The sequence below is a fragment of the Stegostoma tigrinum genome, chromosome 15, assembly GCF_030684315.1.
Source record: "Stegostoma tigrinum isolate sSteTig4 chromosome 15, sSteTig4.hap1, whole genome shotgun sequence".
NCBI classification, from domain to species: Eukaryota; Metazoa; Chordata; class Chondrichthyes; order Orectolobiformes; family Stegostomatidae; genus Stegostoma; species Stegostoma tigrinum.
The window spans coordinates 25,154,030-25,177,865 of record NC_081368.1 but is presented as its reverse complement, the minus strand read 5'-3'; the positions used below and the strand labels follow the sequence as shown (position 1 = coordinate 25,177,865).

Here is a 23,836-nt window from a genome sequence, read left to right as displayed (position 1 = left end):
ATGATCCAAGTTTGTGTTACGAATGGAATACAAAATCAAATGCTTTCATGTTCATCAGCAGCCAAATGATGTGTTAATATTAATCAATTCTTGTTACAGTCTACGATTAGTATTTACTTCACAAGTAATTAAGGAAATTATATTTTCACATCCTGTCCTTCGAACACTAAAACACAGCTAGAAAGATCAGACTAAATTTAAAGCATTCAAACTTTTAATGCATCAATGTTGGATGGGGATACCTGGGTGTCCTGCAGGATGAGCAGGTACAAGGACAGGTGATGCAACTGTCTGCGATGGCACTGTTGTGTAAGTTACTGATGTTTGGCTCGTTTCTGTCGAGTTCGAGGAGAAACCTGCAGCAGGGGCTGAACAGCTGGATGTAGATACCACTGATGAATTCACCATCTAGGAGTAATGAGGAACAAATTTAGAATGTACATATCTTAAAAATAAAGATCCTGCTTAATTCTGAATATAAACTGTTACAGTTGAATGTTGTAAGAACCGTGTATAGAGAATCTCCAATACCATGCTAAGTGTGCATGCTACAAAATTTCCAGGCAGTATTCACCAGTGGCATTTTACCTATGATATGCCACTGAATTAACAAATACCTAAAAAATATTCTGGAGCTCCATTTGTGGAACTGCTTGCCGAGTCGCTAAGTTTGTTTGTAGACATTTCGTCTCTATACCAGATAACATCAGGCTATCTCTGGTGAAGTTTCACTGGAGGAGCACTGATGATAATACCTAGTATCATGACATAACATCTCCAAACAAACTTCCCAGGTTGGCAGGCAAGTCAGTCAACAACCCAAGCTACAAATCTTCAAAAACCTTGATTTCTGGAGGTCACTGCTGACCAGAAACTTAAATGGATTCAGTCACAAATACCATGATCATGAGATCAGGTCAAAGGCTAGAGTTAGTGTACCTCCACCTCCTGGGTCCCTAAATGTTTCCATCAACAAGGCACAAGCCAGAAGTATGATGAATTTTTCCACTTCCCTGGCTGACTGCAGCTTCAACACCATCCTCTTCCAGACGAGCTTGATTGGCACCCCATCCACTACCTTAAAACATTCAGTCCCTCTGACACCACACTGTGGTAGCATTGTACACCATTACTGCAGTAACTCACCAAGTACCTGTGGCAACATCTGCCAAGCCCACAACTTTTACTATGTAGATTTGGACACCATGCATGGGAAAACCACCACCTTCAAGATCCCGTCCAGGTCGCTCATTACCTGGAATAATGTTACTGACCCTCAAAATCCTGTCACTCCCTCCTTAAACAGTGCAAGTGGCGTACCTACACAGACTGCAGCAGTTCAAGAAACCAACTCACAACCACTTTCTTAAAGGCAATTAGGTTCAGACAACAAGTATTGACTCTCTCATCCTCAGGTCACAAGCAAACAAATCCCTCAATACGAATGGAATAGAATACTTTCATCTAGGGTACACAGTGGCATCTTTGCACATCAGATCAGGTTATCAATTAAAACAGGAGCTTTCATCATTCAGAACACATGCACTCAATCTTTGATCATCTTAAAAAGGTACAGTCCAAAGAAACTGAAAACCCCCAAAGAGAACTGTTATAGCACAGGTGGCCATTAGGTTAATCAAACTACAAAATGTAAATTGGCAAGGTCAGTCACAGTTATATTACACCAATTAATTGGTGGAGGTCTCATGTACACTTACGTTGGTTATGATTCACTATTAGGAGAAACGTTTTAAAATTCCTGCATCTATTCAGTTAAGGAAAGATTCAGCAAATCAGCTAAAATGTCAGAAGTCTCAGCAATCTGGGAGAATTCGCATACTTTATATTGAAAATATAGTGCTAACTGCTCAGGTGAGCAAATTAAGTACTTATTTTACATCACCCAATTTAAAAATTAAATGGATGAATCAGCAAAGTTTTAGCAAAAAGGGTCTTGTGCAACCAGGAACAAAATGGTAGCAAGTGCATTAGTAATATAATATCCAGTTTTATAATATGACCTGAAAAGCAAATATCTAACGAGTATTCATAATGCAAGTTTCAAAAAAATCAAATGCCATGAGATTTGTACGTCCATTAAACAGAACACTATGAAATGGAACTTAAATTGACTTCATTTTTAAATACAATGTGCTCATCCTGATTTAACACTAGATTAGAGGGGAATAGAATCAAATACTTGCTTCTCAAAAGTATACCTGTTGTGAATAACTGAAGTGTGCAGCAACCTGGCCCTCCTGGGGTGACTCTGCAGCAAAACATCCTTCTTGAATAGTCTACAAGATAAACAATGATCAGTTTTTGTTTTATCCATCACCTTATACAGTGGAATAATTGCTCCAGATTAAGGACTTGATTAAAACAGATCGTTAGCACAATTGAGATAGTGTAAAAATCCTAACTGAATTGAATGAAACTTTTGGAAAAATTCTGAAGGAGCAAATTAATTTCTATTTAGACAGGCAAGGTTTGATCAAGGTAGTTAGATTGGCATAGTCAGAGAGGTCATGTCTAATAAACCAGGTTGGAATTGAGGTAACCAAACATGTAGATGAATATAGTGCAATTGATATGGGTTTATATTTAGATAAATTATGGATTTCAAATCAAACCTTCAATAAGTCTCCATACACATGGGATTCCAGGGTAACCCTGGCAAGTTAGATCCAAAATTAACTTAGACCCAGGGTGATAGCAGATGGCTGATCGAGCATGTTAACTACAAAAAACAAGCCGGTGAAACTCATTCTCCTCTTTGGAGCAGAAATGTTTGAGGGGCCCCGAGAGGCACATTAGATCGAGGGACACAGGCAGAATGGATAAAAGCAGCTATTCCCTTTAGTTGAAGGGTCATAACTGGGTGGTACATTTTTAATGAGAAAGGCAGGAGATTAGAATGGAATTTAGAGGAAAAATCTTTTCACCGTGGCAGGTTAGGGTCTGGAGAGCACTCTGGGTGGATCGTTGAGATAAGTAACTTCGAAGATTTTGAATGAGCACTTGAAATGTCAATATTTGAGGCGATGGGCCTAGTGCTGGAAATTGGAGCTAGTGTAAGTTTGTACTGCCAAAATTACAAAACATGGTCTAAAAGGGCCACTTCCATACTGTGAAGATCTGCTTCCATAAATTTGGATCATACAAGAGCATGCATTAACAAAGATAAATTGTAATCAAGTTTGTGCTGCAGTGAACTGGAATGCAATAGCCTGATTATTTTAAACCCAAGTTGAACAGCTCAAAGAGTACAACCCCATGAATTACTGCATCTGCAGTAACTCAGCTTGTTGTAAAAGTTTCATTTGAGACAATATAGTGAGTAAAATTGATGCAATTCAATCATAATAAGATCTTAACTGTAAGACAAATGACTATTTTAATCTGTATGAGAATAGGGAAAACAAATACATTCTGGGAAATTAAATGCGAGACGAATTGGAAATGATTTACTCCTTCCCCTATAGTTAAAGATGTTTTAAGTTTATAAAATAGATTGGAAGAGTAGAGACTGTTTTCTTCAACAAAGGATGAGGTAATCAAAAATCATGGGAGGGTGGATGAGTAGACAAACCGATCCCACTAGCAGAAATGTAAAAGTGGCACAGATCTCAGTTTACTGGCAGAAATAGCGTTGACATGACAAAACAAATCTCATACGCCCGAGCGTGGAGGAGGTAGGTTCAACAAAGCTGTACAATTCCATCCGAATACCACCCGAAAAGGCAAAAAGGGAGATGGCAAGGAAGGCATACTTGTGAATTATTCCTATAGAACAGTCAAGTGGATAGGATGGGCCCAAAGTAACAATTCAGATTTTGTTCTGTGCCTCTAAAGCACATTAGGTTCTTCAAAGTCAAGCCAAGATTCCAAATGAATTCCATCTAACTGGTTGGCCAGCCTAAAGATGAACTGCAGTTTATTCTCTTGAATTGCAGAGTGTTTTGAGGATAAAGTGTTTCAACATGGTTTTTCCTGGTAGATGCTACGTATGGTGAGCAGTTCCATTCTCAGTCAGATACACGAGTGAATATGATGGAAGGAAATAGACAAGATTGCTCATACCTCAAAAGTGGCATGACTGTTCAATGCCTGCTTATGATTGGAGAACAAATTAAAACAAAGTGTTAGCATCAAGTTTATTCAGATTTTGATTCCCATCATCTAGAAGCCAGCTTTTACAGGCTACACAAGGGCTTCTCCCACACATCTACCATAATCCCTAGGTAGCAGGATTCATATTTAGGTTATGATGGGGGGAAAAGAACCTAGTAGATTTTGGCTTTTAACTGGGACCTCCATTTTGCACTCCCTAGCAAGGAAGATCCATCCTTGACATTTTAGGGAGGCTGTAATTGTTTAGAAAAGAGCAGCAGCAAACCTGAGGACTGGGAATGATTTTGACAAGCACTAAAATATTAATTTTTCAAAAAAGTGGAAGAAAGCAGGTGAACTAACAGATTATAAATAGAGATGGCAAGAAATTAAGACATACAAGTGCGAATGGCTAGATTAAAAGTTGATCCCTGAGAAACGCCATGTAATGAAGAAAAAGTCACTGAACATACATTTAAGAAACAAGAAATTACATACCTGAAAAAAGATAATTACTATCAATTCCTTAAGTTTCTCACCAGAGGGAGTTTGAGAAAATTTAGGGTCTAGAAAACAAATCTACAGGCCTGGTACAGATGGCTTAAGTGCTCCAAAGAGGACAGCACAAGCAGGAACAAACTCTCATCTTCCACTTGGGGACCTTACAGCATTCAAGAAGCAATAGTTAAAGTTTAATAATTTCAGAGTATGAACATCTCCTTCCACAACTATTACCTACCCCCACAGCCTAGGTCCTTTCAGCAAAGCCAACCCACTTTCAACTAATCATTGCCCTCATCACCACCTATCTAGCTTCACTTCTTCCTTGGCTTACTATCTACAATCCTTTTATTCACTCTCTAGGTTGTCCCTAGACATCTACTCACTCCTTCAACTCATCTCCTGTCATCAGTATTAATACCACTTTTCCCAGCTGCCAGTATCCCCAAGGGGGTCACTGGACTTGAAATGTTAACTGTTCTCTCTCCACAGAGACTGCCATGCTGCTTAATTTCTCCATCAATTTCTGTTCTTATTTGTTTCCAACTTGAGTGTTCATACATGAAAGAGACTTGCTTGCACTTGTACAAGGAACACCAGGATGGTGTGCAAGTAGAAACAAATAGGAAGGCAAATACTGTCCCTAGTGCAAAGGGATTATAGCACCAAGTAGGGAAATCTTAGTACAATTATACAGGATGAGACCATACTAGGAGCACTGTGCAGTACACTCTCCAGATTTAAGAATTATACTTACATTGGAGGCATTACATCAAAGGTTCAGCAGATTGCTTCCCAAGTTGAGAGAGTTGCCCTACGACGAGGGGCTGAGTAAATTGTGCCTAAACTCTGCAGAAGAGAGAGGTGATCTCACTGAAGTATACAAGATTCTGTAGGGACCTCATTGGGGGCACAGAGTTTGAGTCGTCTAGAACATAGCCTTAGCACTGACTGAGGATAAAGTAATAGCCCATTTAGGATTGAAATATGGAGACATTCCAAAGAGCTGCGAATGCTAGGGATTGTTCACTTCAGTGTTCACAAAGGTTTTATTGTCACACATACTTAAGACTAAGATGGGTGGGAAAGTACCCTCTCCCCACCATGGTTAATCTTTCTTTAAAAGTAGCCTCATTAACATGCATCATTTCTTAATGATCATTCAAGCAAGATCTTTGCTCTTCTCCTTTGACACTTGCTTAAATAGTATGTGACATTATTATTGCTCCTAAGATCCACGACCTTGCAAGTCACAATTTGGCAAATGGTATACAATATAATGCTCCCATTTTGCAAGTTCAATGCCCTAATGTGGAAAGCTTTCATCTGACTGGTAATTCCTGAGGGCACAATACACTACTTGTGGACAAGGTTTCTAGGGCAGTCTGAAAAAGGAAATATATTACACAAACAGCAAATCAGTATGTTGATGAAATCACATTTTGTACATGGACATAAAGGAAACTATTGAAGAAATAATGTCAGATTTTGAATTTTGGGCTATCATCCCCAAAACAAACACGCATAAAGCAAATGATGCTTACTCTATTACGTTACACAACTTGGAGATTTAGTAAATATTCCAATTTAATCCAATATTCAGAAACTCAGATAAAAGAAATTACAAAAATCATTCATTGAAACACACTTACAAGATTAGCTGTCGATTCTGTTGCACTATACACCATTGGATCGGAATATCCTGAATCTGTAAATGAATTGACTTTATATACGTGGGAAGCAAAGAATCGATTATAATTAGAAGCTGTAAGGAGCATTTGACATTAGTCTGCAAAAAAGTACACTTTAAATTCCTGTACAAATAAATACAGGGTAGAAGGAATAAACTTGGATGGTTTGGGATACATTCTCTTTCATATATAGACATCAAGTATATCTTAATTACTGAACAACCTTTTAATTGCTTAAATTTAGCCCAATGGGAGAAAGGAATTTTGCATCCAGGAAACCGACAGGGAAAGCACACAAACTTGCTCTTGATGCAAAATTCAAGCTCATGAAAATTTCAGTTTTCCAATGAAAGTAGGAATTCCAATTCCTTCTAAAATTTCTTACCATGATGCAGATACAAATTATTGCAGCTATTAGGTAGATACCAATTTCAACTGTTGCAAAGATTTTAAAACAATGATCAAAATATCGCAATCTCAGATCAAATAATTATTTTAATTGTGTAAGTTAGAACTCCAGGAACAGACATCTAAAAACAAGTGATCATATTACCAAATATCTTGTTGCATTTTACAACATTCCTCGCATTAGTTCAACAGAAGCCTTCAACTAGCACAGGAAAATCACGAGTTTAAAAATACACTTTTGAAAAGAGGGGCCATAGACCTGTACATTCTTAAAGCAATCAGATGTAAGCAGACAATTAACCCATGATAAATACCAGTAGTCTAGGTTAAGAGGGAAAATCACAAGGATCCAATTTACCACTGAATGCATTTTAAAAACATTTGAATTTCAATTCTAGACCTTCAAATCTACACCAACCACTTCTTGAAGATTGGTTAAGTGGGGAGATGGGATCACTAGACGATGAACTGGGCCATTCAACCACATGAAAAACAAAGACTTGATATTCTACAACAGCAAATAATTTATTTTGACTTGTTGAAACACCCTCAGTATAAAAAGATTTAAATGCGGTGAAGAAAAAGTCAAGCAGATAACCAGTATATCAAGGCTGAACTGTTCATATGACTGGCGATCACCATTTCTCAATCACCCAGATGATGTGGCTACAATCTACGTATGCAACATAGAGTTATCTTTATGTCAACAGCACCTCCATCCTCTGCCAAGTAAGTTTTCCACTCAATCACCAAGCTTAGAGTATTCTTCAAAATCAAATTGTCCTGACAGATTTTTCTTAATAGTAAATATTCTGGAATTCACAAGTTAATGTAATGCAATTAGAGGAGTAAATGAGCATTACAAAAATCTGAATACATGAAGGTTAAACAATAAAATGTGGTCCAGTCAATAATGCCCCTATCTAGTAGAACAAAACTCAGCACAACTTCAAAATATTGCTGGAGAAACTTCTTGCAGAAAGTCACAAGATCTGCTAAAAATGTAAATTTCACTACTTAACTTCGCTATGAACTCTCAAAGTATGTGCTGTACTAACCTGACGCTGCATAAATAAAGTCTTCATGATATTCTCCTAAAAAAGAAATAGTTGTCAAATTTTCAGCAGGTAAATTTAAGTATAGCTTAAGAAAATGCATACCATTTTCTTAACATTTAAGATTGTTAAGTTAGTAACTGTGTAAAAGATTGCAATCTGGTGTGTGACATAAAATTCACTAATCTGGTTGAGTCACCCAATTCTGAACTGAATCTTGGAGTCTTGTTATGCAAGGGAACATCTGCCAATCTCATATGAAGTAATGCTCACGACCACACACACGCACACATTATCGCAAGAGCAATATTGAAACCAGACCGCAAAACTATCATTCACGGGATTCTCAAAGTGGAGAATTTGCATCAATCCAATTGCATCTATCATACATTTCTACTCACCACCATCACTTGGCTCATCGGCATCTTCAGACGAATTGACGTGCTTTGCAACAGAAACAGAGGTTCCCCTTCTAGTCACCCAGTACCCAGCTGGAGCTTGTAAAACTGGAGGGGAAGCAGACTGGCTCTGAAAAGGACAAATAAGGACACAACCAGTTTGGTGATCTCCAGTCTTGGAAGAATCATTTTGGAATGAAATTTATGAAGTTTTCAAAGTTCAATGAAGTCAGGATCAAGCAAACTAAGTCCCAGAACAGAAATCCCACAATATAACTAGAAATTAATGCCATATCTTGTTGAATATGTATTGAACAATGATAAACGCTGAGGAAAAAAGTTCTAGTACGGCAACAAGTTTTGCAAACAGTTATGAAATCTTGTGCTCTGAGAGCTGTTTCCCTTTCTCTACATGCCTCTAAACTGCACTGAAGTACTATCTTGTCATGCAGGTGAAATGCAGCCAATTTATATATTTTATGCATACAGCAAGTTCCCAGGTTACAAATAGGTTCAAGGACATTTGTAAGTCAATTTTTAATGAAAGCTGGAACCATACAGTACAATACAAAACTGTTGTTTGTAAGTGTGTTCATGAAGCAAATCTGTAAACGTAACAGTAATTTGGGATCTTGGGATCTTGCTCAAAAGTGAGTGGCTGTAAATCAGATACTCAAATTGGGGACTACCTATACTGCACCACAAACAATAAAATGTTCGAGCCAAATACAGTTTAGAACAACTGCAATATTGGCATCTAATTAAAGTGGAAAACTGCCCAAGTATGCCTTGCCCACAATCAGCAAATCCATTTCAGCCAGTTACAACCCAACCTTCACCTTCTCAGGGCATGTAACAGGAAATAAACTGCTGACTTGGTCAATGGTACCTTTATCCTATTAATGAACTTCAAAATTATAGGTTCTTCAAAATCCATGTGAAACACCAGTTGAATGCAGCCTAGGTTTACTAAGTGACCTGAAGAACTGCATACTTAATAACAAAGTCCTCTGTCAATTCTACACAATCAAATGGTGTTTAAGAAATGCAGCATCAACATTTTGCACAACTTCTCTTGTTAAAGTTTGGCTGGCATGATAAATTCACAAAACTTGTCTGCAGAACAAAGCAAGACAGTCACAGCTAGATTCAAGAATATGTATTTCCAGAAATACAAAGTAGAGATAGTAAGTATTATGCCTTGTTTTATTCAATTTTGCAAAGTCACAGCATAGTCAGCATTTTGTCTCTTCCTGCCCTTGAAATGATGATCCAGACTTCTGAACTGTCACACTCCATGTTAAGGGAATTCCAGGATTTTGAATAAGCAATGAAGAAATGACTATTTAATTCCAAGTGACGTGGGGCTTGTGTATCACTTGGATGATTTCAGAGAGTGTGCCCATGCATGTTTCCTTTTACTTCTAAACGAAAAGGGTTAAGGGTTCGTAAAGTATTGTCAAAAGTGTTTTGGTAAGTTGCTGTCACTGCACACTGGCAACATCGGTAAATACCTTCAGATGGTGGATCTAATGCCAATCAACTGGGTTGCTTTGTAATGGATGGTGTCAAACTTATTGAAGAATAATATGGATGAGTTTAACAAGTTGATAGCATACTTGTCACTTGGTTCATATTGGTGGTGGACGGGCTTTGAGGAATGAACTGGAAAGTTAATTTACAGCAGAATTCCAGTTTTGTGACCGGCCCTTTGAATCACAGTATTTATGTTGCTGCTCCAGTTAATCTTCAGGTCATTGGTGTAGGAGCTGCCCGTGAAATAATGGCAAAAATACGAAAGGGCCAATGATAGCCCCAACAAGCTTTATAGTGTATGTTCAGCACAAATCAGTATTCTTAGCACCATCTGTCAGTTTAAGAAAGACAGGACGTGCAACATTCTTCACCTAAGGAACATTTCCCACCAATTAGTTGTTTCTCTTAATTTCTCTAATCAGTTATTATACAAGTAGATTTTAATTAAGATTAAAGTTAAAAACCAGTTGTAGATTCCAAGATATCTCAGATGAGAGATTAAGAAGTCACTAGAAAATAGAAAATGTTTGAAATCAATTATCTTGTAACTGTCCTAGTTGAGAGATAAAATGTTATTGGTAATCATGGAGAGCTCACTTTCCCACATATCAAAAAGGGCCCATTCAGATCATAGCAACAAGCAATTACTAATAGTGAGATATTCTGGAAACCCAAATCATAGTTGAACAGCTCAGTTTTAGGCAGCGGGGGGGGGGGGGGGGGGGGGGGGGGGGGGGGGTATGGGCAGTCATCTTACAAGAAAAATGTATAAAAGACAATTTACTTGGATTTAAAATTAGTGTCATCAACTTGTCTTCGAATCTGAGCTGAAGGTTATGGGAGTAAATCGGACCCTCGCATCAAGGCCAGATACAGAAGAATAGTCTTTGCCCTCTCCCTGCACTGGTAGATGCATGAATAAATTACCACGTACCTTCAACTCTGCTCGTTCCTCAATTTATTACCTCAAACTTCCTCCTAGTTTGTAACACGCAGGATGTTGGTAATGGGGAATCAGCAATGACAATATTTACTGAATATTAAAGGCAAAATCAGATTCTCTAATAGAGATTTTCACAATCTGGCACTTGAATAGCAGTTATTTGTTATTTAAACTGCCCAAGTCTGAATACCATTTATATCTTGCTGAGTGCCAGCAAAGATTGGTCACCTCAGCAGCAGTGACTGGTACTCAACATTGGACGATCATTGGTAAACATTATCACATTGGCCTTATGTTGGCATCAAGGTCATTAATGAAACAGTTGGAAATGTAGCACCCCTGCAGCAACATCCTGTGACAGCAATGACTGTTCTGCAACAAACTTCCAGTGTGCTCAGATTGATTTTAACCAATGACTTCCTAGTTACTGAGATAAGGTGTTGATCTGGATGAACACAGCAGGCCAAGCAGCAGAGGAGCAGGAAAGCTGACATTTTGGGTCTAGACTCTTCTTCAGAAATGACCCATTTCTGAAGGAGGGTCTAGACCCATAACATTAGCTTTCCTACTCCTGATGCTGCTTGGCCTGCTGTGTTCATCCAGCTCAAAACCTTGTTATCTCAGATTCTCCATCAGCAGTTCCTACTCTCTCAAACACTTCCTAGTTACTTCAAGTTTTCCTAGGAGTCCTTAAATGGGACACTGCAGTCAATGCAATCTTGAAATTAAAACAGGTTTCTCTCAAAGTCATAGAGGACTCAAAACTCTGCTTCTCGCCCCATAGATGCTGCCATCTTCAGTTGCAAATATACATGCTATAATTTTATTATAGCAATCTGTCAGATTGGAATTGCACCGTGTATAAGACAGACTTTGGTACATACCCAATGTCGAATACAGTCTGTTTCGGCTTGCCATAATCAATTCAGAGCCACCTTTTTTAAAGTGAAAGGAAAATGCCTGTGGTGGAAGAAGTGTTACCCAGAGACTGATGCTACCTGCTCTGCTATGCATTAATATTTTGCGTTAAAATCAAATTTTTTTAAAAAGTGTTATAGTTTTCACTCACATGTACAACAGGAAAGGGTGCCTCATTTCCTTCTTCAATTTCATAGAAAGAGACACTTTCTTCAGTAGCTCTTGGTTCCTCCTCATTCTCCGTTACATAGCCAAACTGGCAATCTTTGTTAACATACTGAATAGGTTTGCGACTTCTGCTGCAAGAATTGTAGAAAATTGGAAAAGTTCACAAGGCACCATTAGTTGCGCCATGAGATTACAGAGCACCTGATTATTTGAGGCATAGCATGAAGATTAAATATCCCTTTCTCTGAAATATGTCCATTATTACTTGTTGTACATTACCCATAATGATTCTGCAAAAGGATTTGTTTTGATTAAATTTACATTGAAGTTTCCTTTTTGTAGAAACACCCCAAAATCATGAAATTAATTCTGAAGTCTTTTTTTTAAAAAAACCCAGCTGCACAGTGTCATCCAAGGGTGCACAGCCACATCTTGATTCAAAAACTACTCTGCAAAGCTGTAAAAATTTTAGCCAGCTAACAGAATTGGGAAGGAAGAACATATTCAGAAGGCAGAAGTCAGCATTAGGATAAACATGGAAATTATACAGATTGCAATTGCAATTTGGTCTTGTAAATGTGGATATCCAATGAGTCGAACACTATAAAACAAGTGAAGAGAACGCAGAGCATACACCTTCACCATCCTGTGTTGATTCAACTTCTTCACAATTTCCCCTATTTCTTAATACTAATGATCCTTTATAAAAAGGTTCCAGGATCTAAATAAATTTGTACGTTCACCAAAATTATTCAGCCACACTTTTGAACTAGGTTTTGTATCCCAAACTAACAGATGGGATTTGACATCGTTTACAGACTAATGGGCAAAATGTTAAAAACAAATTGCTGGGAAAACTCGGATCTGGCTGCTTCTGCAGAGAGAAAGCAGAACTAATTTTTTGGGTCCTGTGACCCTTCTTCAAAACAATTACTTCATCTCTGTGGAGAAAATGGAGGTGCTCCCAACACACTTGTTCTTCACTACCCCTCTAAATATGATCATCCTCAACTTTTCCATCTTCAAGTTACCCCACACTTTTCTCCAAGAAAAAAAACTGGATTCCAGAGAGTTTTTGTGCAAATAACTTCCCTCAGCATCAAGGCCACATTTCACTTGCCTACAGAACGGGTGGACCGAAATATAATGAATAAATTTGAACCTTAAAAAAAGCAGAATATCACATGTAACGGCAACTGGAAATACACCTTTTGATGAAAAAGTCAATTTAAAACTTAACACTATCCACCTACACAGCAGCAGCCAAATTTGTGGCTTATTTCCAGTTTAAGTTTCTGAACCTTTCAGATTAGCATCTGGATAGCTTTGGTAAAGACCACGCAAACCAGCCATTTATTGAACCTTTTAATTATATAGTATATGAATTACAGAACATGTAAGACAATAGTTTGAAGGAATATTAGTAATTCCAGAAATATGAAAGGGGCAACAAGTGAAAGCGTTTGTTTTGTACTTAAAATATTCAGCATAACATGGGAAACTCTTCTCTATCAAATATTGAGCTACATTTTGTCATTTCCAAAATTCATGACATTCGAGTGTTGTGCAGAAAAGTGCTCATCTCACTCAACCAAATAGCTGGAATTTTGACTTTATGGCTGTTTAATGTGGTACTCAATTCAAAACAATAACTTAAACATATTACCGAGATCTATAGGTGAAATTGTCATAATGTTGATAACATCCCTTTCCTGAGCCAAAGCCATAGATGTAGTCAGGTTCAACAAAGCCATGTTGACCCACAAATCGAGTAGCCTGATTCCTGGAAAAGGAAATAGAAAACTTTTTATACACACACACACACACACACACACACACACACACTTCCAAGCTGGTCAAACTTCAGTGATGACCGTTTGCTCATTACCTCTACTTCCCAGTCTAACACCCCTTAGCACAACCAACTGAATTAAAAATATATTCATTTCATGGTGCACACTGTAAACATCACTGTAACAAGGTTTTATCTTAAACCAATAATAATTCATCCATTACTCTCAATTGAACACATTTCATTAGGCTGACAAGTCTTCAACTGCATTCATTAATACACAAGGGGCCAGGGGGTGCATTATATCCGCTAAGGGGTGTACTGGCATTTCAAAGAAATAAACATCAAAATTTGAAATGGTACACATGGCCGGTATGAGTCTCAGCATGGACAATGGACTCCCTCCACCACCAATGCATCATACAGATCTAAAACCTTATAGTACAATCCTAAATACTCGCTGTTTACGAACCGGGATGGAGCATAGTTGTTTCTTCCATTCCTTTGAGTTGGAGGAGGGACCCTGTACTGGTCATAAGGAGCAAAACTGCCACTTTGAGTTGGAGGAAGAGAAGATCTTCCAGGAGGAAGACTGTGTTGCAGACGTGGAGGAAGCATAGCCTGACCCCTTCCATAAGCAAACGCCATAAAAACCTGCTTTCCACGAATCTTCTTCATAAATCGTCTGCGTGACTTTGGGTCAAGGTCTGTAACGAAGAAACATTAGGTGGTCAAAGGACTGAAAAAATGTTTAATGTTCATTTCCTTAGAAAGTTGATCACTAAGTTTAGCTTGTACTGTTTGCTCTTTCCTCAGAGTATAATATCATTATGAGACAAGCCAGATTGAGTAGAATCAAAACCAAGTAATTACAGAACCAAAAAAAGTGGCAAAGTGGAGACTCTGACACTAGTTGGGCTGGATTTACACTAAGTACAGAGCAATTAAAAACAAAATACTTATTTAACTACCACCTTATTTTCAAAGAACTAGTTGGTAACAGGTTTATATTGAAGCCAAAGGAAATTCAGTGCTTTGAGCGCTGAGAGGCTCCAGTCATAAATCAGTAAAGTCAAGTTTCAAGATTTTATTATTGCATTCTCCTCTTTACTAACCTAACTCAGAAACATATCCACTAGGTATCTTCTGATAGTTTCCACCTTTTCTGTTTGAAACAATATTCCAGGCAGGAACCGGTGTCACTTGGGTCACAGGCTTCAGGTTTGCCAAAGGAACAGTGTGCCTGGGAGTAATTATTTTTCGTCACAAGAACTTAAAGATAAAACATTATTCTTTTAACAAACTTTGTATTTTAAGCACATGCAATACCATTTGCATTATTCACACCTAACACTTCAAATGGTTTGGACATCATATCCTCACAATATTCCACACCACCCCAAAGGGCAAGAAGACAGTCTAAACAAGCTGACCACAAACTGGTCATCCTTTCTGGAAATACTGGATGGAAAAACAATGAGTAGATAACTTTTTTTCCCTCCCCAGTTGCACAATATATTTCTTTTACTCCTGGAAGGAGTATCACCATGCAGCAAAATGATCCCCCACAAGCTTAAGATAAGGTAGTATTTAGGTATAACAATTTAGTACAATTGAAACCTAGGTTAGAAGTAGGATGGAAAAAGGGAAACATACTACCCAGGAGAAAAGTTAGTTAACTAAACCTCAAAAGTCAGTTCAATAAAACAAAATTTAAAATCCATCAAAAACAGACCAGTCAAGACCATTATTTAGCAGATTTTATTTACATTTAATTCACAAAACTCCTCAAACTATACCTTGGGGTGAAGAATTGTTCTGACCCATTATGTAGACATGCCTATCTATTAAATTTTTCTGCCTCAATTCCTCTGTTGCGATCACGCGAGTTTTGCAGAAACTTCTTACACCTACTCATAGGACAACGAAGGAACAGGTCTTACTAGCAGCACATCAAGATTCTGGTTTCAGTTTATTCACTTTTCAGGAATAAAGATTTCCCTACTCTCTACTGCCACCACTTGGGATAACAGCTACATGTTCTACCTTAGTCACCACTTCAACCGAAACCATTTAATAAATCTTCAATTAGAGCTCCTTGACCCTCCCTCATTACTGAAGGGTCCCAACCCAAAATGTGAGCCTTCCTGGTCCTCTGATGCTGCTTGGCCTGTTATGTTCCTCCAGCTCCACACTTATCTGACTCCAGCATCAGTAGTTCTTACTACCTCAGCATTTAGCCTTGTTCATTTCTAGGCACTCATCTTTCAGTGACCTTTTCTGCATATACAAAGCATTGCTTTTCCACATTGGAAGTTGCCAGATCCAGTCTAAGTTCATTCTAGATTTTCCTTTATTGAAAAAAGCATTCAATTTTCAAATGCATTTTTAATGGGGAAGCCAGGAATCAAAATTGCTTTAAATTCTTCCACATTAAGTTGTAAAATCAAACTACAAAATACAAGTGGCTATACAAAGCAAAGAAATCCTACGACAGTGATCAGACAAAATCCCAGCCGAGATACAAGAGTCAAGTAACAAAAAAAAAATTAAACACAAAAAACACAGATTGCAGCAAACTAGGTAACTTACTATGAAAGTGCGACACCAGGGCTGGGCAGTAGCAGACAAACATTCCACTGCAATTTGCAATAGGTGGTGCACAAGAATATTTAGTGGGTATGGAGATCACCAGCAACCACTTTAGTGAAATAGCGTGCAGCTAACATGAAATGGAGGTTCAGTCTTACTTTTTTTTTGGGGGGGGGGGGAGGGGGAGGGGAGAAGAGATGATGATTCAGGAATTCAAGAATCTAGATAAACTAGCATCATGGTTAGTACAAAAAAAGGTTGTGGATGGTGCAAAATAGACTTTAAACCAATAACTGCCACAAATACTCAGTAGTTTAGGCAGTATCTATGGAGAATGAAGAATCTCAAGGAAAGCTTCGCTGACCTGAATCATTAACTTTCTTTTTCCTCAGATTATACTGGATTTGCTGATGAATCCCAGCATTCTTTTTATTTAAAATCACCAATAACTTTACCCCATTACTGGAAATGCTAATATACGTTCAGCCACATTTTACAATACAACACTAGATTGGCACTTTAACCTAAAAACATGGAAATTTTAAAAACTTGAAACAGATTCCAAGTTAGAATGCTTTCATGTTTTACAAAAGCTACTTTTGAAAAAATGGAGCAAAATTGACAATAGTGGTAGTCGCTTCAAATACATTATATGGCACTGACATTAAAAAACTGTTAATACAAGTGCACTTGATTCAATATCCTTCACTTTAAATTCCATACCATGCTTTACCATATCAAACAGGCCCAATCCAAAAGTAATTGAAAAATCTTGCAAGTTTGGGCTTAGTTTGTTTTGACAACTGCAATCTAGCAAAATGCAGAAGATTTACAATTTGGCACAACTCTAATTAGATTTCTTTCTCAATTAAAATAGGTGCTCAATTTAAACAATCAGGTCCACTATTGAGTTGGAAACAAATGCAATTCTACTTCATCACATTATATGATCAAGCAATATTGCAAAAACTGCTGCTGAACCAATAAGCACCATAGCAGTCAGAGAATAGAGGCTAACTTTTCAGCTAGTTCTTCTATGAAGACAGTCACCGAGTTGCCGTCTTGACCTGCTTCTTGTATATGAGCATTGTAGTATTTGTCTCCTTGCTCAAGTTTCACCTGTAGAGAGAGTAACATTTAACTTTTAAAAAAGTGTTATGATAAAAATGATCTGAGCTCCTTAAACAAACAGAATCAATGACTGGCTCAGAAACTAAACCTACAGCAATTCAGCTTTCAATATACAAGCAGAGCTAAAACAAAAAAATTGCTCAATACAGAACTGTGCCTATATTTGAAGTGGAATACAGAAGTTACAATGAAACATTGCTGGAGATCACAGGTCAGGAAGCATCCAAGAGAAAGCAAGCTAATATTTTTAGTATAAAAGGACTCTTCTTCAGCTCTGAAGAATCATCTGACTCAAAACACTAACTTGCTTTCTCTTCAAGAGTGCTGCCTGACCCCATGGTCATCTCCAGCATTCAGTTCATGAAAGTTAATGATTCTTAAAACTAACTTTAAAAGCCAAATTCAGCAATTATTACACAATTTTCCCATTTCTATCCATTGCCAATTTCATTTAAATAATTTAGAGATGGTGATAACATGCATTTCCATTAAGTTCCAAAAACAAACAAATAATCTCAGTCATAGAAGAAACTACTGCAACAACTGTGCACACTGAAGTGACACTGCCACAAAAAGGCTTTCAAACTTGTGTATTTCAAACAAGTTTGAATAAACTATTTATGATCCAGCTCCTACAAGACCAGGTGTGCCAATTGGTCAGATTCTGGATGATTAAGAAGCTCAATCAATTAACACACCACAAAATGTATTTACCCCTGTATTACATTACATACTTTATTTACAGCATATAGCACAAATTATAAATTCAACTTTGCCTTAAAACAAAACTTAACTGGCAGAGCCTTCTCACTTGCCCCCTCAACTGACTACTGAGTGCAGGACATCGTGGTATTAAGGAGAGTTTGACTTGAAATTGAATCAACTGTTGATATTTTACATGGCCATTCTATTGAACCAGTATATTTATACTGAGGCAAATAACTTATGAAATTATAATAATTCAGAATACTACAGAACTTTACAGTATAAAGCAGATAATTTGCTAATTAATCAGGAGTATCCATTAAAATAAAGTTGGCTGTATTTAATTTGGTGATCCAGCTACTTCCAAACAATTTCTGCGCCTCCATTTACCTGCAAATGTCTTAGTTGCTATTTATGGGACTGGGATAGAAGCAAAATGGCTGCAGTATGTTGTGTTGCAGCAAAGGTTGGCCATTAGAAATGTCACAGGTAAGTTATACAAATGAAGAGGTTCCTTTTGCAAAATATCATACCTGTTGCATCTGTTGCTGCTAATTTAACAAAAACAGGACAGACAGGTAAATTCTGGTCTGCCACAACTAGCAGCTTTAAATGTGGTGGCGAGGAATAATTTATTTTCCACAAAACTAAAAACAAGCACATTCAATTATTTAAAATTATTAAATTATTAACCATTGCTACATGCCCCTTAATAACTCACCTGACATTTGTCACCTAAACAATACTGCCTTCCAGAAACCACCATATAGTCCACCTTCTGCTGCTCTGTAATAAACATATTGCTTTGAGAAGAAAGAATATAGGTCAGCTTTATAGCTAGGTTTCCTATAAATCCTCAAAGAAAAAACACAATCTGGTCGAGAAGCATGCTTTAAATGAAACATTTAAAAACAAGCCAATTAAAGTGGCTTAGCTTCTGATGAGAAATAAGATTGGGATTCTGGATGCGAATTTGCTCGCTGAGCTGGAAGGTCAGTTTTCAGACATTTCGTCACCATTCTAGGTAACATCAGTGAGCCTCCGACGAAGTGCTGGTGTTATGTCCCGCTTTCTATTTATCTGTTTAGGTTTCCTTGGGTTGGTGATGTCATTTTCTGCATTGGTGATGTCATTTCCTGTTCTTCCCCCCCCCCCCCCTCAGAGGATGGTAGATCAGGCTCCAAATCAATGTGTTTCTTGTTGGAGTTCTGGTTGGAACGCCATGCTTCTAGGAATTCTCGTGCATGTCTGTTTGGCTTGTCCTAGGATGGATGTGTTGTTCCAATCAAAGTGGTGTCCTTCCTCATCCGTATGTAAGGATACAAGTAATAGTGGGTCATGTCGTTTTGTGGCTAGTTGATGTTCATGTATCCTGGTGGCTAGCTTTCTGCCAGTTTGTCCAATGTAGTGTTTGTCACAGTTCTTGCAAGGTATTTTGTAGATAACGTTCGTTTTGCTTGTTGTCCGTATAGGGTCTTTTAAGTTCATTAGCTGCTGTTTTAGTGCGGTGGGTTTGTGGGCTACCCTGATGCCAAGTGGTCCGAGTAGTCTGGCAGTCATTTCAGAAATGTCTTTGATGTAGGAGAGAGTGGTTATGGTTTTTGGGCCCGTTTTGTCTGTTTCTTTTGGTTTGTTGCTGAGAAAAATCGGCAGACTGTGTTTATTGGGTACCCATTCTTTTTGAAAATGCCGTATAGGTGATTTTCTTCTGCTCTTTGTAGCTCCTCTGTGCTGCAGTGTGTAGTGGCTCGTTGGAATAATGTTCTAATGCAGCTTCATTTGTGGGTGTTGGGATGGTTGTTCCTGTAGTTCAGTATTTGGTCCGTATGTGTTGTTTTCCTGTAGACGCTGGTTTGAAGTTCCCCATTGGCTGTTCGCTCTACTGTGACATTTAGGAATGGCAGTTTGTTGTTGTTTTCCTCTTGTGAAAACTTTACTCACTAATGGGACAGACCATGAATGGACAGGCACTGTACAACGAGCCATAGACATTAGACAATAGCAAACAGAAAACAAAAAAACTAGACCTGCAGGAAAAAACTAGACAAACTCACAAAATAACAACACAAGCATGGATTAAAAAAGCATCTGACCAACCATTACAGACACTGAAAAAGCCGTCTCAGTAAGAGGATTAAATTACAACTTCCAGGATGCGGACAAGATTTCTTAGCAGCGTTAGAAACAACACTGAAAGACAACAAACTCACAGAAGAAACCCAGCAAACCAGACAGTCGCACCAACATTAAGCAGGAAAAAGGAAGAAAACACAAGAAAGGAAAGCCCTAAAAGGACTCAAGATAAAAGCATGGTTATCCTACCTGCAAAGGACGCTTGACAGTCATTTTAAACCGAACAGACTACATTGAGAAAGCGAACACACTGCTCGCGGATACTGACACTTAACAGGTGGCGATAGACCCGACCCCACAACCAGAGAACCAAATCACAGCCTTACTCAAAAAACCTCAAAAATCTGGAGAATTAAAAGAGACACTTCCAAAAAAATGAAACCAGATGGATCCAACACACCTTGCTTCTACGGTCTACCAAATATTCACAAACTAGGAGTCCCCCCTCAGGCCCATAGTCTCGCTACCTGGAACACCAACCTATAGATTAGCCAAAGAACTACACCAAAGACTAAAACACCTAGTAGAAGACTCCCACCACTCCATTCGCTCCACCCAAGAATTCCTGAATACCAAAGATACCAAGATCGAAGAGGATGAAATAATGGTCTCCTTTGATGTAACAGCCCTGTTCACATCCATCAACATCAACCTGGCCAAAGAAACACTGACTACACTATTAGAAGAACCGAAGACACATACATCAGACACCACCAGCCTCATCAGCAAGGACAACATCAAGCTAGCGGACCGGTGCCTTACCACCCACTTCACTTTCAACAACAAAACCTACAGACAAACCAACGGTACACCCATGGGATCTCCGATATCAGGGTTCTTAGCAGAGGCAGTAATGCAGAGACTCAAACAAACAGCTCTGCCAAATCATCCAACCCAAACTTTGGGTCCGCTATGTGGATGACACCTTTGTCATCACTAAACAAAACAAATTAGAGGAAACCTTCAAGCCCATTAATAATACCCTGAACTGGCATAACATTCACAAAAGAGGAGGAAAACAACAACAAACTGCCATTCCTAGATGTCACAGTAGAGCGAACAGTCAATGGGGAACTTCAAACCAGCGTCTACAGGAAAACAACACATACGGACCAAATACTGAACTACAGGAGCAACCATCCCAACACCCACAAATGAAGCTGCATTAAAACATTATTCCAACGAGCCACTACACACTACAGCACAGAGGAACTACAAAGAGCAGAAGAAAATCACCTATACAGCGTTTTCAAAAAGAACGGGTACCCAATGAACACAGTCTGCCGATTTTCTCAGCAACAAACCAAAAGAAACAGGCAAAACGGGCCCAAAAACCATAACCACTCTCCCCTACAAAGACATTTCTGAAACGATTGCCAGACTACTCAGACCACTTGGCATCAGGGTAGCCCACAAACACATTAAAACAGCAGCTAATGAACTTAAAAGACCCTATACAGACAACAAGCAAAACGAACGTCATCTACAAAATACCTTGCAAGAACTGTGACAAACACTACTTGGACAAACTGGCAGAAAGCTAGCCACCAGGATACATGAACATCAACTAGCCACAAAACAACATGACCCACTATCACTAGTATCCTTACATACAGATGAGGAAGGACACCACTTTGGATTGGGACAACACATCCTAGGACAAGCCAAACAGAGACACGAGAATTCCGAGAAGCATGGCATTCCAACCAGAACTCCATCAACAAGCACATTGATTTGGAGCTGATCTACCATCCTCTGAGAAAGAACAGTAAATGACATCACCAACCCAAGGAAACCTAAACAGAAAATAGAAAGTGGGACATAACACCAGCGCTTCACCGGAGGCTCACTGATGTTACCTAGAATGGTGACGAAACGTCTGAAAACTAACCTTCCAACTCACATCCAGAACCTCAACCTGAGCTACAAATCTTCTCAAAACTCACTAATAAGATTGGGATATTATGGACAGAAAATTCTCTACTTGCCCCACAGCTGTCCCAAAATTTGAGACATAACTATTTATTGCTTGTACCTTTTCTACTATCGAGCCAGACATCAAACTCCACATTGCGATAAATTTCTGAATCCAATGCCTTCAATACCTTAAAGGGAAATGGCATCTTTGATGGCCCATCAACATTCTGAAATACAAAAGTTAATTCAATTTTGGAACCAAGTCTTCCAACAAATATCACCACATCACTTATAATTTTGGAAGTATTAATAGAGGAACATAAGCTCAATGCGCAATCATAACTCTTGGCCCTAACAAAGGGTTTCAAAATTTTCAATACGATGTGTGGTGGAGAAGGCTTGTGAAACAAATTTCATCAAGAAGTTTAGCTTACCTACAGCGTGGAAACGGGCCCTTCAGCCCAACAAGTCCACGCCACTCCTTGAAGCATGCCACCCAGACCAATCCCCCATACACCCCCTCAACACTAGGGGCAATTTAGCATGGCTGATCCACCTAACCTGCACATCTTTGGACTGTGGGTGGAAACCAGAGCACCAGGAGGAAACCCACGCAGACACTGGAAGAACGTGCAAGCTCCACACAGACAGTTGTCCGAGGCTGGAATCGAACCCGGATCCCTGGTGCTGTGAGGCTGCAGTGCTAACCACTGAGCCACCATGCCAAAAATGAAATTGGATCTTTCCTCAAATTATAACATTGGTGGTCATAAAACAATTATTCTTGTTCACTTAAGTTCTGAAAGGTAGCCTTTTTAGGTACTTTAACAAAGACCCTTGCAAGCTGCCTGGAAGCATGAACAAAATTGTCTTAAGGTAAATTAATCAATCAATCAAGAAAATTTCTGAAAAATCAAAAAAGGTGGATACCAATATCTTCAAACAATTTGTCTTATTATGCTTTCCAAACAAAATGACTCAGCTATTTCAAACTAAAACATTTAATCTGTTCCACCTTAAATCTCCAAAAGAGACAGACAGTCTTTTCCAACCAAGCCTAACTTCAGAAGCAAAGAGATGAGAACACATTCAAACTCTCAGCACTAAATGTGCAACGATTACTCAAGAACGCAACAGGAGATAAATCAAAGCATACATCAGAATATCAGGCAGATTTCTGGCTGGACACAGCAGCATTATCAAGACATTTAAATGTTTAAAGCAAACTCACAGCATTCACATATAGCTAAACTGTGGCCATCTAGATTGAAGCCAGTATTTCACTTTCTCCAAAACCAAACAATTTATTTTTCACTAATATGTTGCAAGACACTTTTTACAAAGTGTGCTGGCCATACAGAAAACAGCAGCAACTGCTTGTTTCAATTCTGAAACTTTAGTGGAAGAGAACATTAAAGTGCTTTAAAACAAGTGAAAACAAGAATTTTCTGTAGCATTGGACAAGAAAAAATTACAGATAAGATCACTGTCCTATTGGACCACAGGAATGCTCTCATTAGAAACAGATGAATGGTGTGTGGGTTAATCTGAGGGAGGAGATTGAAAATGAATGACATTGTGTTTTAGTGAGAAAAACAACAAAATTGATTAAAAAGGGTTTCTACTGTCACCATTTTGACTAGTTAGGAAAGAAAAGACATAGTTCAAAGGATGGACTTGAGAATGAAGCGACCAAGAAAAAAAAGACTAAATTGCAAATGCAAGATGCTCCTGAACAGAAAACACTACTGATGCTCAAAGGAAAAAACAGTAAGTAGGAACTTCCAGAGAAAGTGGTGGAGGCTGATACAATTACAAAATTTAAAAGGTATCTG

General features: G+C 38.4%; 1 protein-coding gene across 1 annotated transcript in view; it reads right to left on the bottom strand.

The window, feature by feature from the left end:
* The window catches only part of alg13 (ALG13 UDP-N-acetylglucosaminyltransferase subunit), an 85,523-nt gene that overhangs the window by 17,225 nt on the left and 44,462 nt on the right, over positions 1-23,836 (bottom strand). The window contains exons 13-24 of the mRNA XM_048544847.2: positions 22,120-22,228; positions 18,673-18,737; positions 17,134-17,234; positions 14,639-14,766; positions 13,996-14,230; positions 13,398-13,514; positions 11,715-11,862; positions 8,170-8,296; positions 7,772-7,807; positions 6,267-6,337; positions 2,220-2,297; positions 243-408 (exon numbers count right to left, since the gene is read on the bottom strand). Of these exons, the coding sequence (XP_048400804.1) occupies positions 243-408; positions 2,220-2,297; positions 6,267-6,337; positions 7,772-7,807; positions 8,170-8,296; positions 11,715-11,862; positions 13,398-13,514; positions 13,996-14,230; positions 14,639-14,766; positions 17,134-17,234; positions 18,673-18,737; positions 22,120-22,228 (1,381 nt within the window). The remainder of the gene's footprint in view (positions 1-242; positions 409-2,219; positions 2,298-6,266; positions 6,338-7,771; positions 7,808-8,169; positions 8,297-11,714; positions 11,863-13,397; positions 13,515-13,995; positions 14,231-14,638; positions 14,767-17,133; positions 17,235-18,672; positions 18,738-22,119; positions 22,229-23,836) is intronic.